The 16421-nt window shown below is 49.8% G+C and overlaps 1 protein-coding gene across 1 annotated transcript; it reads left to right on the top strand.

The window, feature by feature from the left end:
- The first annotated feature begins 1018 nt into the window (after window positions 1-1018).
- On the top strand, window positions 1019-15185 carry ERRFI1 (ERBB receptor feedback inhibitor 1). Its single transcript, XM_082612290.1, has 4 exons — window positions 1019-1173; window positions 11318-11515; window positions 11625-11698; window positions 12504-15185. The coding sequence occupies exons 2-4, from the start codon at window positions 11394-11396 to the stop codon at window positions 13685-13687; spliced, it is 1380 nt and encodes a 459-aa protein (XP_082468416.1). The 5' UTR covers window positions 1019-1173; window positions 11318-11393; the 3' UTR covers window positions 13688-15185.
- The last annotated feature ends 1236 nt before the right edge of the window (window positions 15186-16421 follow it).

Below are 16421 nucleotides of genomic sequence, written 5' to 3'. Positions count from 1 at the left end.
ATAAGCCTAAGTTGCATCACCGGCGCCTCGAGAAACCTCCTCCTGCCGGCTTGCTGGTGTTTTGTCCTTGGGCATCAGTGGCTGCCCTGATGCCAAGAGATGTTGAGGTCTGCCTGGGTCTATTAAGTAAACACGAGGTTGGGAACTCAAGCGGACGCCAAGTTGGGGTGGGGGTGGGGGGCTTCTGGAAGCCCGTGGGCGGCCCTATCCGGGTCAACTGCCACCAGGGCCTGGCCTCCGTTGGCAAACGTGTGGTCAGAGGAGAGGTGGCCGGGCACCCTGCCAGGAAAGGCCCTCACCAATGTGACCTTGCTGCCCCTCGCTGTCTCACACGGTCCCACTCTGCCCTACGCTGTCCCTCAAGGTTCCGATGCCCCACTCTGTCCTTCCTTGCCTTGCGCTGTCCTTGATGTCCCACACTGTCCCACCCTGTCCCGCGCTGTCCCTCCCACGCCGCGGCCCGCGGGCCTCGTGGTGAGCGCGTGGCTGCAAACGGCAGATGCGCCCCCCCACACACACACCCGAGGCCGGCCCAGCAGAAGCTCCGCTCGCCTCCCCCCGGTGCCCTCAGCCCACCCACGCGGCGGCAGCCCGCGGACAAGGGAAGACAAAACCCTCCCCGGGGCTGGAAACTGTGGAAACCCCGCGCGAGGCACGGCGCCGCCTTTGGGTCGGACAGGAACCGCGGCCGAGGCCGGGCGGCCCGCACACTTCAGAGGAAGATTCCCGGGAGGGGGTTCTCGGAGCTGGGCAGAGGCCACCCGGATCCGGCAGAGGGGAGGAGCCCAGACCGCGGCGGCCCAGAAACATGGCCCTCGGGAGACAAAGACTGCTTCCCCGCGGGGCCGCGCGACGCTGGCGGACCCCACGCGAGCGCCTCTGGACCCCACGCGAGCGCCTCCTCCGCGATATCGCCCCTTTAAGCGGCTCGCGCCCGGAATTGGCTGTGCGGGGGAGGTGGGGCGGCGAGCGGCGACGTCACGGCCCCGCCCACTCACTATATAGTGAGGCGGCGACGGCGGCCGAGTGCGAGTGGGGAACGCTAGTGGGAGCGGGCGGCCGGTGAGCGGCGAGGCGCCTGCGCGGTGTCCGGGCCCCTGAGCCCGCGGCGCTGAGACAGCCGGGACGGACATGCGCGGGAGGGCGCCGTGGGGCAGCCGCGGCTTCGCTGGGGTAAGGGGCCTGCGGGCGGGGGGAGGCGGCGCCGCGCCCCTCAGGGCTCCGGGCGGCTCCCTACGCGGGGCGGGTCCCCGGGGCGCGGAGAGGGTCGCCGGGCGCGGAGAGGGTCGCCCGGCGCAGAGTCTCCCGGGACGGAGGGAGGGGCCGGCCCGGGGCGCCGGGGACGCGGCTCCGGGAGCGGCGAGCCGGGGTCCTGCGTCCGCGCGCTGGCGGTGGCCTCGGGCTCTTTCCTTCTCCCGCCGGGGGCTGCGCTAGTCTGGTCCACACAGCGCGCCCGCAAGCTCTGTCCTGGGAGCTGCGGGGGGTCGGGATCGGCGCCGGTGCAGACCCGCGGTTCTTCTGCCTGGTCTCAGCGACGACGGTCATCCCCAGTCGGTGTTCTTAATTCATCCGAGCAGCCCCCCGCCCTCCTCCCCCTCCTCCTCCTCCCAGGAACGTGATTCTTTGCTGTGATGGTCCTAAATGCTGCCTCAAACGGGAAGGAACTGTAGAATTCTGTGTTCGAAACGAGAACACTTATTGGCCCGTTCTTGTGTGTGTACGTGTGTGTTTATATGTGTATCATAGTCTTATACAAATTAGATGACTCCTTTACCAGGATTGATACTGGATTGGTGCTTGCGAAGTCTATATTAAGATTTCGTCATTGCTCGAAAGAAACCTGTCTCTTACCTGATAAAAAAATATGAGTAGGGTGTTAGTCATAAACGTAAGTGCAATCAGAATAGAGACTGTAGCTTTAAAAGAGATGTGTTGGTGACTTTAGGTGCACCTGCAACACAGGTAGGGCAAGACTGGTTTCTAGGCAACTGTCGGGGGTGAAGAAAGGTGAGGTTAAAATGCCCCCCCCCCGCCTTCTGGAGAACAAGTGTTCTACAAAGTTTCAGGCTTTTATAAATCTGTTAAGAATGCAATGGGGATACGTTTGTTCAGGAGACTGAAGCATCTAAATAAGTTCACCATATCTGGTTTTGCCTTCTTTTTTTTAACTGCATTTCTTTCTTCTTCTTGTTCTTTTTTTAAAATCCTTACTGGAATTATATAGTTGTAAGTGAAGTTTTCCTTAAACAAAGGCATTTTGGCACCCATTTCAGAAAATGACCAAATTTTGCTAAGACCAAAATAAAAGAAGTCGGTTCCTTGTTAACAGGCCGACTATGATTGGTTATCAGTATGTTATCAATCAAGCTCTTTTCCAGATATTAGCAAATTTGAAGAGAAATACATATGGGTTTTAGCATGGAGTTCAGACACTGTTCGTCATTGCCTTCACTTCATACAGAGGTTTCTTTTTCAGCTGTGTGTTCTTGTGGACACTCACTGGTAGGTGGGAGAGGTCTGGGAGTAATAATTTATAGCCTAACAGATATTAGACTGTAAACTCCTTAAGGGCAGGGACCCTGCCTTGCACAACTTCTATCTTATGCAGCTTTGCACATAGTTGATGACTGATAAATAATTGCAGGAAAGCATATTTTACATTTTAAAGCTCAGCGGGATAGGACTAGTCACTGCTAAAGTTCGGAAAGCAAATCTGTTGTTTTTTTTTAAATGGCCGTTATGAAATGTCTGAATTATTCATATTTTTGGCAGATAGGGAAAACCACTGTCGTGATGCCCTGGGTTTCCTACTTTCGGTTCACAGTCGATTCTAGTTGCTCTTTCTGTGAGATTTAAATATACTGTAGACTTGAGTTTTTGTGTGAAAATAACTGCTGCTCCTCAGAGGAACCTAGATAATACTTCCTTTCTGCTAATAGTAATGGTAGCTTTTAAAAGCAAGTCACCGGGGACTTCCCTGGTGGTCCAGTGGATAAGACTCCGCACTCCCAATGCAAGGGGCCCGGGTTCTATCCCTGGTCAGGGAACTAGATCCTGCATGCATGCCGCAACTAGGAAGCCCGCATGCTGCAACTAAAGATCCCACGTGCCGCAGCTAAGAGCCGGCACAGCCAAAATAAATTAAAAAAAAAAATCAAGTCACCTAAATTACAGGTGCCGTCTAACATGCTTGAAACTGACCTGAATGTCTACATACCATGAGGTTGCTTTCAAAAGGTGACCAGAGGAGGGGAAAGATGGTGCCAGGGGTAATTCCAGGAATTGGAATGTCACAGACTCCCACCACGGAGGGAGTCTGCTCTTAAGCTAAATGCATTTGAGTGGGTACCTCATCATCAGGATTTCTGTAGCATCCTATGGTGCTGGTGTTTGGCCATGCGTTACAAAAGCTGATTGGGATAACGCACCAGGTAAACGAAATCCAGTTGTGGCATTCTGGCATTATTCGCACGGTATAAACATGCTTTGTAAAGATAGGTAAAACTGGTGAGTTTTGGAGTTCTGAACGTACGTTACTAGCTTAAATACAGAAGTTCGTTTTAAGGTCGGGGGAAGTTAATGTGGGATTCAGATTTCAGAAAGGAAAAAAGGATTCTGCGATTTGGAGTCCTCATTGATACTTGAATCCAATTCTTTATACCATAAAATTGGACACTATTACCGAAAGGCCATTGAATATATTTTTAAAATATGGGGCTCTGGCTACACGACGTAGCCCTTTTCAACTCCAAAGTGCCGTGATTCAACAAAAGATTACAGTTTAACAGAGGAAACAGTAGGAAGGTCAGGATGAGAAGACATTGTCCAAAAGCTCTTGTTAAAGACCCCCAGGATATGAAACTCGATGAGTTACAGATTGGGATTTGAAAATACTGGTTCTCTCTGCGTGGAATGCTCTTCTCCTGACTCTTCTCATGGCTGCCTTTTTTTTCATCCTTTAGATCCAAATTTTAAAAGTCACCTGAGAGAAGCCTTCCCTAGCCACCTGTGTGACTAGGTTTTTCTGCCTCCTTGCCCTCTCTTGTTCTCCGCTCATCCCCTTGGAATTGACCACAATCTGAAATTGTGTGCTTACCTCTCACCTCTCTGCTCGATGGACTGAACCTTAGGCAGCACCACCTAGCGTCGTAGGTAGTCCAGAATAAGCATCCGATAACTATTTGTGAAAATAATGAAGCCCTGCCCTCTAAAAACCAGTGAGCCAAATGCATGAGCTGAGTTCAGTCTTCTCTGCGCAGCTGACCAGCGCTTGGGTCCTGTCCTTTGTGTCAGTTTCTCCATCTGTAACCAAGAATGTCAGGAGGAGAAACATGGCTGTCGCCTGAAATGAAGACACTCTAGAAAGGAGAGGTGGTGAAAGTGTAGTGGGGAAAATGCTAGATTACAGGGCAGAAGAGCCGCGATGGCCCGTTGCCAACAGGAAGATGCTTGACCTCACTTCATTTCCTCCTCTGCAAAATGGCGACTGTAATCCCTTCCTCCTCTTACAGGAATGCCTTGGGGATCAAGTGAGATAACGTGTTAGAAAGTGTTTTGTCATCTGTGGACCGCTTTCCAAATACAAGACACTTTCTCATTAAATTCTGGATTTTACAATAGAGCCTGATTATCACGCCCCACAGGGATCCATGCTGGGAGTGGATTAAAAGGAGGCCCCTTGGGTATATGTAGGGACCCCTTTTTACGGGCAGAGACAGACCCGTGTATATCAAATACCATCTTGTAACGGGTTATATGATGGTGGGACATCCACGTGTCACTGAAGGTTGACGGTTTCAAAGAACTGTTTGAAGTGGTCACAGAATATCAGACTGATACCTTAACCCACCCTTTCCAGAGAATACATAGGACAGACCTGCACGTAATAACTTGTACAGGAGAATTTGGGGGAGTTGAAGTATAATAGGAACTTTCACAGGCTAAAGGTTGCCCAAGAGAAAACTATTACCAGGCCGCGAAGCCCCAGGACAGTCTGTCTGAGCCACCCTGAAACCTTGAGCATCGCAGTGGGTCAGATCTTCCCCCGGTTTAATTAAGAGCTTGGAGAGCCGCGTGGTGTGTGGGAAGAGCCTGGCTCAGGTCTGGGCCCCAAGTTCCTTAGCTCTGTGCTTCCGGCTCCTCGGCTGTAAATGAGGGTGGTAATAGGCACCCACCTCCCAGGGTTGTGGAGAGGATTAAATTAGTTAATACACATAAAGCACTTGGAACAATGCCTGTCAGATAAGCGTCCGGTGAACTAGTTATTATCCTTACTGGGTTTCTGTTCACTGTAACAATCTCAAATTACCCATTGGGTGACTTAAACGGTCATCAATTAAATTTGAAGTTTTAAAGACTCGCTTCCTGTCATTAGACTATTGTGCTCATTGTCATTAAACTCTGAATAGAAATCATGTGTCTTTCACAGTTAGAAATCTACCGTGTGTGTGTGTGTCTAAAAGGAATAATATTTTTCCCTCCAGTGTGTCTTTGTGTTCTGCTGATGCCAGTGCTTCTGTAGGAAAAGGACAAAGGACAAAAGAATCCACTCCTGCTGTGGGGCGTTTCTGATCTGTCACCAGAGCCGTGTAGGAGACAGGGGATCCAGAGGCTGTCGGTGACCATGGTAGTGAAGGAATACGTTTTCTGTGGGCTTGCCATTTCTTAAAATACTTAGCTAGAGAATATTCTGAATTATTTCAGAACTTAGGTCACCTAGCTTTGACTGCTTCAGTGTGAAGATAAAACATCTTCCTGGTTGCCTTGGTTTTTACCACCTACAAATGGGCCATTGTGGGCCAGGTGCAGGGCTGCAGGAGGACACAACGTCCATCCCCACCGCACTGGGCCACACGCACATCTTCACTGAAACCACTGAGTTTAGTTACGTGTTACTGACTTCATACAACACACTTTTAAATCATCTGGGCATTTAACGCAGAGGCTGTTGATGCTTCCACAGCGGCAGGGCGCTCTCCTACCTTGCTGCTCCTTCTCCCTTCCCCCAGATCATGCCTATTAAAGTGAAATCCGAGAAAAACCCCGAATTAGGGCCTGCGATGTTTGAAGAATCTTCTGCTTTTAGTAAATCAGCTCAGGCCACACAACACTATAGCGATCATAAACACTGAACGTGTTAGGTGAATGTCAAATAAGTTTTCTCCTTTTATTAACAAACATTTAAATCCTGTAAAAGAGCTAAACCGAACGTTCAGTGCAGATCGCTTGGCCACCAGTGCTTTAGACACTAATCACAGTATAAATAGTGAGGTTTGGTTTTGTTTTCTTTGTTTTTTCATTTTCCCGAAGGTGATTATTTTAGGCATCTTCAAAGTGAAAGCTGAGTTGGTTTATTTGGGGAGGGTCTCAAATCATGGTATTTGTCATGGTCTTCAGTCAGTTTCTTTTCACAGATTTTGGCTGTGAATATAGTTACCTTATATCTCCCTGGGTATGGAAATAGGTAGGTAGGTAATTGTTAAATGCAGCTGAGAAGACCATTTATCACCCTGAATAAACAGAAATCAGGTTCTTAAACCAGATTGAAAGAAGGAAATTACATCACGCTTTTAAATAAGGAAGCACTGGGCAGAACTGGATGAGCTGTGTGACAAAAATGTGCCCCTCCCCCTCTCGTGGATTGCCTCTGAGATTTATTAATGGGATCTGTGGCCAGGTAAGCCTGTCTAGGCTATTGTCTCAAGGTAGCCTGGTTTTTAAAGAACAGTCTCAAAGAGGCTATCCTCAAGCAAAAGGCATGCGATTTCACCTCTTTGATAAAGAATGTGCAATGTGCTTTTGGGTGTAACCCTTTTTTTTTTTTTTTTTTTTTTTTTTAAGGAAAATGACCTTAAATTTAGCAGCAAAAACACAGGAGGTGCATTACAATCCAGAAGAGAGGAGAAGGTGAAATTCAGTGTTTCTAGAAAGCATCCCCTGATTGCTTTGAGTAGACATTTAGTAACAGATGCCAGTTGGGAAAGTTACATTGTTTACCATTTAAGCTTCTAATTTTTTACCCAGTCTCAAACTGCCCACTTTGGATTTTGGAAATGAATTTAGTGAAAACTCCTTGCTGGCTACCTGTCGTAGACTTGTTCCGTTAGAATTGGGCAGTGTTAGCAGATGTTAAGTTTATCCCTTACAGACCTGTGTTTTTCCCCTTCTTCACTGGTTTGTATTATAAATTACATGAATCTTTCATGTAATTACTTTTTAAAAAATGAGATGAATATTTTCTCAAAATCCACTTACTAAGTATGTGTCAGAAATGAATGAGGTCAGGATCCGTTGGGGCGGTGGGAGTGCTGTCCTAGAAAGTTAGGCTGATAGAAGGGGACCAGGGACACAGAATAACCCGAGCCCTGGACATCCTCCTCTGGCTTCTCCCAAGGGAGCGGGTCCATGGAGAGGATGGCCCTGAAGCCTAAATTGATTCCTAACAGCGATTTGGGGAAAGGAGAAGCAAGAGCTTGAGAAAGGTAGATGGGGGCGTCGTTGTGAAGGCCTTCAGTGCCAGACCGAGCAGCTTTCACTGAGAAGCCTTTGAAGACTTTGACGAGGTTGGAGCAGTGGGAGATGAGGGACAGCGATCTGGTGTGCAGGGTGGGCGGGGGACTTTCAGACCCGAGGCAGATCGGGACGGAAGGAAGATAGATTTGAGAAACAGCGTAGAAATAAGCTGTGGACCTTGGCGATTGAATGTACATCTGCTGTAACTCAGGTTAAAAATGGTGCCTTTCGGAGACCTGTGATCTGCTTAGACTGTGAACTGGTTTGGGAAGGGGGAGGGGATGTGCAGTGGGTGACAGGAGGCATTTGGTTAGTAAAGTTGGAGATGCCAGGGGACCATCCGACTGGAAAGGTAATCACCAGACAATAGGAAATGCAAAGTGGAGGCTTGCGCCTGGGCTGGACTCGGCTGGACTCGGGTTTCGGGAAGCTGTCGATGTAGAGTTGAAGTCATAGGGGGGGATCAGAACTCCAGGCAGGGCCGGGTTGTAAGGAGAGAAAGTAAAGGGACAGCCTCAAGAAACAAATGGTTTTAGGGGTTTTGCTTTGTTTTGGTTTTTTTCCTTGAATTAAAAAAAAAAAAGTGATGTTAACAGGAAAAAGTAGTTCACACCTGGGATGGGTATTTAACAGCATTTTTGACACAAAGGCTAAAAATTAGTTCATGTATTTTAGAAAAGTTACTATGCCCAAGGTTATTGAGACCCTGGTCTATACCAGGCTGGGTGGGTTCACATTAGCTTTCGTATTTTTGCATTTCATCACACAGTGCCATCTTGGACTTAGAGATCCTGGTTTTCCCACGTAGGTATCTTTTTGCAGCCGTTTTCCTAATGAATCGTAAGGTAGAGCTAGTTTTACAGTTATAAGGGAACAAACTTTGAAACACGGCAGCATCAGTTAAATTTCACTTGAGCGCCGTGTTTCTTTTTGACTCGAGGTTGACCAAATTGATTGACTTTTTTTTTTTTTTTTTTTTTTTTACAGAGGAGTATACATATTGAATACTTCCAGAGTTTTGAGAGAGGCATAAAAGAATTCCAGGTGGTTGAGTTTACAACCTGAGGAACACACTTTAAAAGTTTGCTTCCAGACCCCCTGCAGGTTCCCCTTTTTGAGTCTACTGTTGGGAATTATTTTCCAGAAGAAGAGAGCACACAGTGACACTGCCCTGGGAGCTCCCCGTGCGAGCCAGTGGGAAGTTTGGACAGTTTCATAACATGGCCCATTCACAATTCCCCATTGAAATGTAGAGGCAGGTCACCTTCGATGAATGCACAAAGACACTATTGTGGTCACAAGCGAGCTGCCTCAGTGAACACAATTCTTTTCATACTAAAAAAAAAAAAAAAAAAATTTTTTTTTTCTTAAGAAAGCTAACAAGGAGGTGATGGAAACAATGACCAAAAAATAACTTTTTCTAGAACGTGTACATAATGTTAAGGGACCACTGAAATGGAAGTCCAGAATTCCGAGGCCATTTCAGCAGAGGCGATGGTTACACAATCACCCTGTTGAAAGTGAAGATTTAGATGGCATTCGGAGGCCGACCCACAGTAATTACTGGTAGTTCTTGCTGGCCTGCAGACAGGTGAGGGCTGGGCCTTCACCATCCCCTGCAGCACTTTCCTCTAATCTGGATGGGCGATCTTCAAACGTGTGCTTTCAAAACAGTCAGATACCATATTCTTCTTCCTATCTGACCTTTCATTTTTCTATCGCCACAGATACTGTCCCTGTCGTCCTGCCAGTGCTTGCAGATTGCTCAGAAACAGCACCCTAGACCACCGGGCAGGGACAGAGAGGGCGTGTCTAGCAATTTTTTGCTAAATTTTTTTACCTTTAATTTTTCTTAGAGCTTAACTGCATTCAGGGGAAGTAAAAACACATTTGCTTTGTTCCTGATCTTAAAAACCAAGCCTCAGAAACAACAAAAAAAGACCTCCCAATAACTTAGATTTCTGAAATGATGGGTTTTCCCCCTCTTCTTAATCACATATCTTTAGAGACCGATGAAAGAAAGATATAACGCTTGACTGTTAGAAATAATATTTTAAACCTGTTGAAATCTTTGTCTAGTATATGAAAACAGCTGACTTCGGGAGAGTAAAAAGCTGAGAAGGGCTGATCGGACCCCATCCTCCTTTGTCACTGAAACATTACTGTCTGCATTCCTTTTTACGTGAAAAAAAATGAATCATAAACATTTGCAGAGTATTTTTTAGACCCTTAGCTTTAAAAAAAAAAATAAACCCTATGCCTTACATATTGTATACATTCAATTGATGCTGACAATACTAATAGATGTCGTTGTACAAACATCCGTTCAACAAACATTCACTTACTGAGCACCTGCTAACGTTCAGGTGGTGATAATTAATGATTGGGGCGCAGCCTCTTTCCTGAGCTCACAGTCTTGTAGGGGGTGACAGATTTGACCCTGAAACAAAACTCTGACCTGCGTGCCCCTCCCCCAGCACAGCACCCATCTCACTAGTCTTGTGTCACCCACAGTCCTCAGCACGGCACCCAGCTCTCGGTTTGTGCGAAAATACTTGCCAAGAGGATGAGAAAGCGTTAGAAAGTGTATGTACACGTCGCACAAGGGGTCAATGGGACACGGAGACTTGACAAGTGACGTCCCCACCTTATTCTAAGCAGACACGCATATCTGAAGACAGGGCAGACGGGGATGATACTAACGAATTCACCTCAGTAATGAATACGGAAAATGGGGACTGGGGACTCCAGACACATCTGACAAGGGGGCGGAGGGGTCTGAAGGTGACAAACTGCTGGGTTAAGAAAACTGTAATCCATGCCTCGCAGCTAGGCAGGACAGACATAAATTACTGGGCACTTCACAGGGGAGAATGTGGAGAATGCAGTCTTCAGTTTGCCTTTAAAAGGGAGGAGGATGCTCTGCAGGCCTCTGCCGAAGCCAGTCCCCCTGCAGAACTTGATTTCCCCAGGAGAATGGAAACGAGTATCTTCATATGTAACGATGTCTTTATTCTCGCAAAAGTAATAACTGGAGAATTTGTCTTCCCGGGGCCCACCCCGAAATACAGAATCCAAGTAAATGCTGGGCTTGTGGGGTTGGTTATCAGGGGCCGAGTGTAGACTCTCCTGCTTCATCAAAGCGTTGGGGGGCTTCCCTGGTGGTGCAGTGGTTGAGAGTCCGCCTGCCGATGCAGGGGACACGGGTTCGTGCCCCGGTCCGGGAAGATCCCACGTGCCGTGGAGCGGCTGGGCCCGTGAGCCATGGCCGCTGGGCCTGCGCGTCTGGAGCCTGTGCTCCACAACGGGAGAGGCCACAACAGTGAGAGGCCCGCGTACCGCAAAAACAAAACAAACAAAGCGTTGGGTCTTAGAGAATGTTAGTGCTGCAGATTCGAACACAGTCATTTCTGAAATTACCTGTGTAGCTCGAGGGTCGGGGTGGGATGAGCTCCACTCTCAACACAGCCACACACTGGAAGGTCGCTCTGGCGGCCGAGGCCGCTGTGTGGTGCCGCTCTCAGCGCGCAGGAGCTCTGCCTCCGCTGGCGACGGTCTGTTTCCCATTGGCTGAAAGCATCTCACATCCTGGATTAGTACATACCCCCGCCCCCGAAGAAGACTTATAATGTCTACCTTTACGTACCCTCGTGAAAAGTAAGAGCTAGGTAACATAAAAATGGAAGAACTGAGTGGAAGTCGGTCATGGCATGTTTCTATTCCACAGCCCCCCATGTTCTCTCACCGTGGCGAGTTCCGCGTGTTTCGGGATTGTTCCCTTGACTGTCCTCTGTATCCCCTCTAGGGAATGAAAGCCACTGGCTGACCACACATCCCTCCCTGGGCTTCACGAATTTGAAGACTTCCCAGAACAAGGCACAATGTCCATGGCCGGAGTCGCTGCTCAGGAGATCAGAGTCCCGTTAAAAACTGGGTTTCTGCACGATGGCCAAGCCCTGGGGAGCCTGAAGGCCTGCTGGGGGGGCCGCGGCGAGTTTGAGAAGTAAGTGCAGGACGTGGGGCCGCTGGAGCCTGAGCGTGTGACGTCTGAGTGAGGGCGGGGACGCGATTGCTGCCTGTTTGTCACCAAGGTGTACGTCCTTTCCTTTCAGCGGCTTTTTGAACATCGACCCAATAACCATGGCCTACAGTCTGAACTCGACGGCGGAGCACCTAACATCCGTAGGTACGTGTCCTGAGAGCCCAAGCTCCCCTGGCACTTGGGGAGGAGGGTGGTGGCAGCCCCTCGCGTGAGCTTGGCCTCCAGCGTTATTTTCTAAATGAGGGAACGACCTGAGCCATTTCCGACAGGAGCCGGACCCCTAGTGGCGACAGATTCTGAAGCTAAGCATGTTCTTAGCCGCCTTTGCACCTCAGCCTGAGTCACTGCGTCTCCCCGTGGGGGTGTGAGCTTCTAAAGGCATCCCAGCAATGAGACATAATAACTTTTAGGGACCCCGGACAGGATCTCTCTTCTTCCTGACGAGCCTCGAATGCCTGTTTGAAAGTGACAAGGTGGTATAAGTGTTGACAAAAACTTAGAAGAGTGTGTGTGTGTTAGTCCTTCTAACGTGAACCTGGCGTTCCTTAGATCTTTGCCAAGGGCTGCTTGTCCCATCGCAGGCGAGTCTCTGTCTCGCGGTATCGCAAGGGGCCGGGTGAGCCTTCGCCCTATCTCAGGGCCGTCCTGCATGTGCTGTGTGGTCCACCTCTCAAAGGGCCAGGTTGGTGCGGGCTGGCACTCGCGTAAGCATGTGGGCGTGCGCTGCGCACATGTCCAAGGCAGATAGAAGAGATCATTTGTTCTTTGAACCAGATCAGGTGCGTTCCCCACCTCCGGGCCCCAGTTACGCCCGCGGCGCTTGCCTGGGTGTGCTCGGCGTTCCAGCGGCTGGGTGTTTGGCCAGGAGCGACCTGGCAGAAGGTGGCAGGAGCGCGGGCAGCTGAGGGCGAGTGCGGTCGATCTTGGGTAACCTCTCGGTCCCTTCCAGGGCGCGCTTCCAGGTCTGCTCCGATGAACGGCAGCCACTTCCCGGAGCACGGCCCCTCTGCCAAGTCCCGCCTGCCTCCTCTCGTCATCCCCTCGAGTGAAGGCTGGCGGCAGCAGGAGGAGGACCGGGTGGCGTGTGGGTTGAAGAAGCTGGCAGTGAACGGGGTCTGTGCCTCCACGCCCCCGCTCACCCCCATCAAGACGCCTCCGGCCCTCTTCCCCGGCGTGGCTCCCTGCGAGCGGGGCTCCAGGCCCCTGCCGCCGCTGCCCATCTCCGAGGACCTCTCCCTGGACGAGACGGACTGCGAGGTCGAGTTCCTGACCAGCTCGGACACGGCCTTCCTTCTAGAAGACTGCGCGCTCTCCGACTTCAGACCTGACGGCCCCGGCAGGCGCAGCTTCCGAGGGTGCGGTCAGATCAACTACGCGTATCTCGACCCCCCGGCCGCCTCGGCCGCGGATCTCAGCCAGGCGCGCGACCAGGCTGCCGGGGCGCCGAGGGCCAGCCCCGCTCCGTCCCAGGCCCACCGGAGACTGAGGAGGTCTCACTCAGGCCCCGCAGGGTCCTTTAACAAGCCGGCCGTCAGGATCTCCAGCTACGTGCACAGGGCTTCTCCCAACTCCGACGACGACAAGCCCGAGGTGCCTCCCCGGGTCCCCATCCCTCCCCGGCCGGCCAAGCCGGACTACAGAAGGTGGTCGGCCGAAGTCACTTCCAGCACCTACAGCGACGAGGACAGGCCCCCCAAAGTCCCGCCGAGAGAACCCTTGTCCCGGAGTAACTCCCGCACCCCGAGCCCCAAAAGTCTCCCGTCTTACCTCAATGGGGTCATGCCCCCCACGCAGAGCTTTGCCCCCGACCCCAAGTACGTGAGCAGCAAAGCCCTGCAGAGACAGTATAGCGAGGGGGCCGCCGGTAAGGTCCCCTGCATCCTGCCCATCATTGAAAACGGGAAGAAAGTGAGCTCGACGCATTATTACCTGCTCCCTGAGAGGCCGCCCTACCTGGACAAATACGAAAAGTTTTTTAGGGAAGCAGAAGAGACACACGCGAGCACCCCCATCCAGCCCCTCCCTGCCGACGGCGGTGTCTTTTCGGCCCCAGAAAAGCTGGACTCGAAACCAAGAGTGGATCTGGCAGGCCACGCGAAGCGCAGACATTTCTCCTACGTGGTTTCCCCTTAGACCCTGGGTCCTGGCTCAGCAGAGGTGCCGCAGCAGCCATCGGTTCTCCTGCAGTTCTCCAGCCTGATGGCGGTGCACAGGAAGACGGTGCAGGTCGCAGGGTCAGGGAGTCAAACTGTCTGTCTTAAAGAGAAGGGTTTAGAGGGTCACGAGGTGCTGCTATGCTGAGCATCCCTGACCATGTTAGCGGCAGAGAAAAGTCTGCTCAAGTCTGTGATTTAAAGATGTGATGCGGGAAGGAAGGATGGGGACATTTCTGTACGTGCGCACGTTATGCACCCGTACCTACACTTGTGGTAAAATCGTAGATCCTAGTTGCAAGTTAACCACGTAGTTGCTATCTTAGAGTAATATATATATAGAATGATAAAAACTAAAGCTGGAGGATGGCTCCTGATAGACTGAAAATTGAGCAAATGGAATAGAATACAGAATACAGTATTGTTTAGATCAAAATCATTAAAAAAAAAAAAACCAACTATTTCTGCTTACTAAGTTTGAGGATTTCTGGCTCTGAGGCCTGTTCCGTTGTCTCATTCATTTTTGCAAGCAGTTTTTCCGTGGAGGGCAGGCCATCCGTTCTTTCCGTGACTTAACCTGCCTCGTTCAAGTCGTCCCAAGACCTAAATCCTTTAGGTCTTGCTTTCTGGTCTGTTGCGGGGAGGGATGGCCACATATTTGGTACCGTATTCTCACGTGTCCGTGTCTCACATCTTGAAAAATGGGAAGGTAACAGAATTCGTCAATCATTTTTCCTTACCATTCCTGCTGTATTCTACCCCCCCACCCCCACCCCAGAAACAGAGGGCGCTCGGGGGAAAGCAAACTAAACTCTTTGCCGGTGTTGAGGATGTCAGTTGAAGCAATAATGAAACAGCAACGCGGTTGAGAGGATCTGTGTGGGGACGTGTGTCGTGGGTTTTTTTGTTTGTTTGTTTCTTGTTTTTTTGTCTTGGGTTTTTTCCCCTCCCCTTTTTTAGACTGTATAAATAAACGAATACAACACAAGCTGGACTTGTGTTGCTGGTTCCTCTTCAGTATTTCCTGGGGATTGTTTGCTTTTTAAGTAAAACACTTCTGACCAACAGCCCAGTATGTCTTAAGAGCAGAGGTCACCTCAGCACCTGCTTTGGAAACTCTCACAGTCGGCTGCTCCGCTCGGACAGCGCACGTTCCCATTTTCACAAGCTTCGTTGTATTTATCTTGTGTAGAGCCGCACAAAGGAGATGGTGCTCAGTAACAGAAGTACCTTACTGCGATGTTCTTCATATTAAACAAGCTGTTTACAGTTTAAACTGCTGAGTGATGTTATTTGAGCTATTTAAAGCTTATATTTTAGTATGAACTAAATGAAGGTTAAAACATGCTTTAGAAAAATGCACTGATTTCTGCATTTATGTGTACAGTATTGGACAAAGGATTTTATTCATTTTTGTTGCATTATTTTGAATATTGTCTTTTCATTTTAATAAAGTTATAATACTTATTTATGACACAGTTAACAGTGTTTCTTGCCTACAGTCTTATAAAATTTTGTGTCTCGAGTAATATGACAACATGACCATTTTTAAGCACAAGGGAAGATTTTTAAGTAGTCTAACATAGGCTTGAAATTTACCACCATTCCCTAAAATGACAAACGATTTAAGCAATGTACATTTAAATAGTATACAGACAGTGAAAACGAGCTGTTTGTATTTACCTATAACAATTAAGAAGGTGCGTCTGAACTGATGCTGGTTTGTTGCTGTGGAAACAGGTTCCTTCTGGGGAGGGGCGTCCCCATCAAGGGGGCTGTAACAGGAAGCAGCCAGCTCTGACATGGACCTGATGTGACGCATTTTGAGTTTGAGGACTAGGTCTGGATTGCCCTGGACCCTTGGGAAGGCTCTGCTGCTTGCTTGATGCAAGGCCACCAAAGGAAGCCCAGCCTGCCCTGGCCTCTCATTGAGTCACAGATTTGGAAGGCGGGAGGAGGCTGGGATGCTGTCAGGGAGGGTGCCTGTCCGGTGTCGCCTGGCCCTTTGCCTGTTCTCCTCCCTTTCCTCTGCCCTGTTGCTGAAATCAAGCTGCCTGCCGTCCCCCACCCCCGGCCCTCGACACTCCCCAGCTTCCTGGGTGACGGCAAAGCTCTCCATGACTTTAAATGCACCCCTGCCTGTGCTTGGTTCCTTCCACAGTAAAGCTTGAGGCCTCGGAAATGGAATATCTGGGCTGAAAGTCCAGCTCCCGCTCTTTCTAATGACGTGTTGGGCAGATTCGTCAAAATCTCTGTACCTCAGTTTTCTCATTGGTAAAACTGGGGGAGAGGGTGACAACTACGATTGGGAATTATCTGTGACAACTGCGTATCAACCAGTAGCTGGTACACAGTGAGGGCCCTGTCTGTGAATTGGTTTTATGGTTCTCTGTTGCTCATCCTCACCCCACAAGTTGGGCGTTATTTCTGGCAATTGACAGATGAAGAAATGCGTTTGAGGAGTTTCTTCAACAGACATTTGTTGAATAACTACCAAGTGCTAGATCCTCGGAAAACACACCCAGGCCCTTATGGAATCTGAAGCAGTACCTAGTGACCATTTGTGATAAACGCTGGAAAGGAATGAACAGTGGTGGTGACAGAATGGCAAAGGGGCCCCCACCTCTCTGAGGTGATGAGATCTGAAGGGATGGAATCTGAGCCGAAGGAAGCAGAGTGAACTGGGAGGACCAGGACGGGGACCGCGAGGCCGG

This window comes from Mesoplodon mirus, assembly GCF_964341445.2.
Source record: "Mesoplodon mirus genome assembly, chromosome: 3".
Taxonomy (NCBI): Eukaryota; Metazoa; Chordata; class Mammalia; order Artiodactyla; family Ziphiidae; genus Mesoplodon; species Mesoplodon mirus.
The sequence above is the reverse complement of the archived record's forward strand: the minus strand, read 5'-3'. Positions and strand labels throughout refer to the sequence as shown.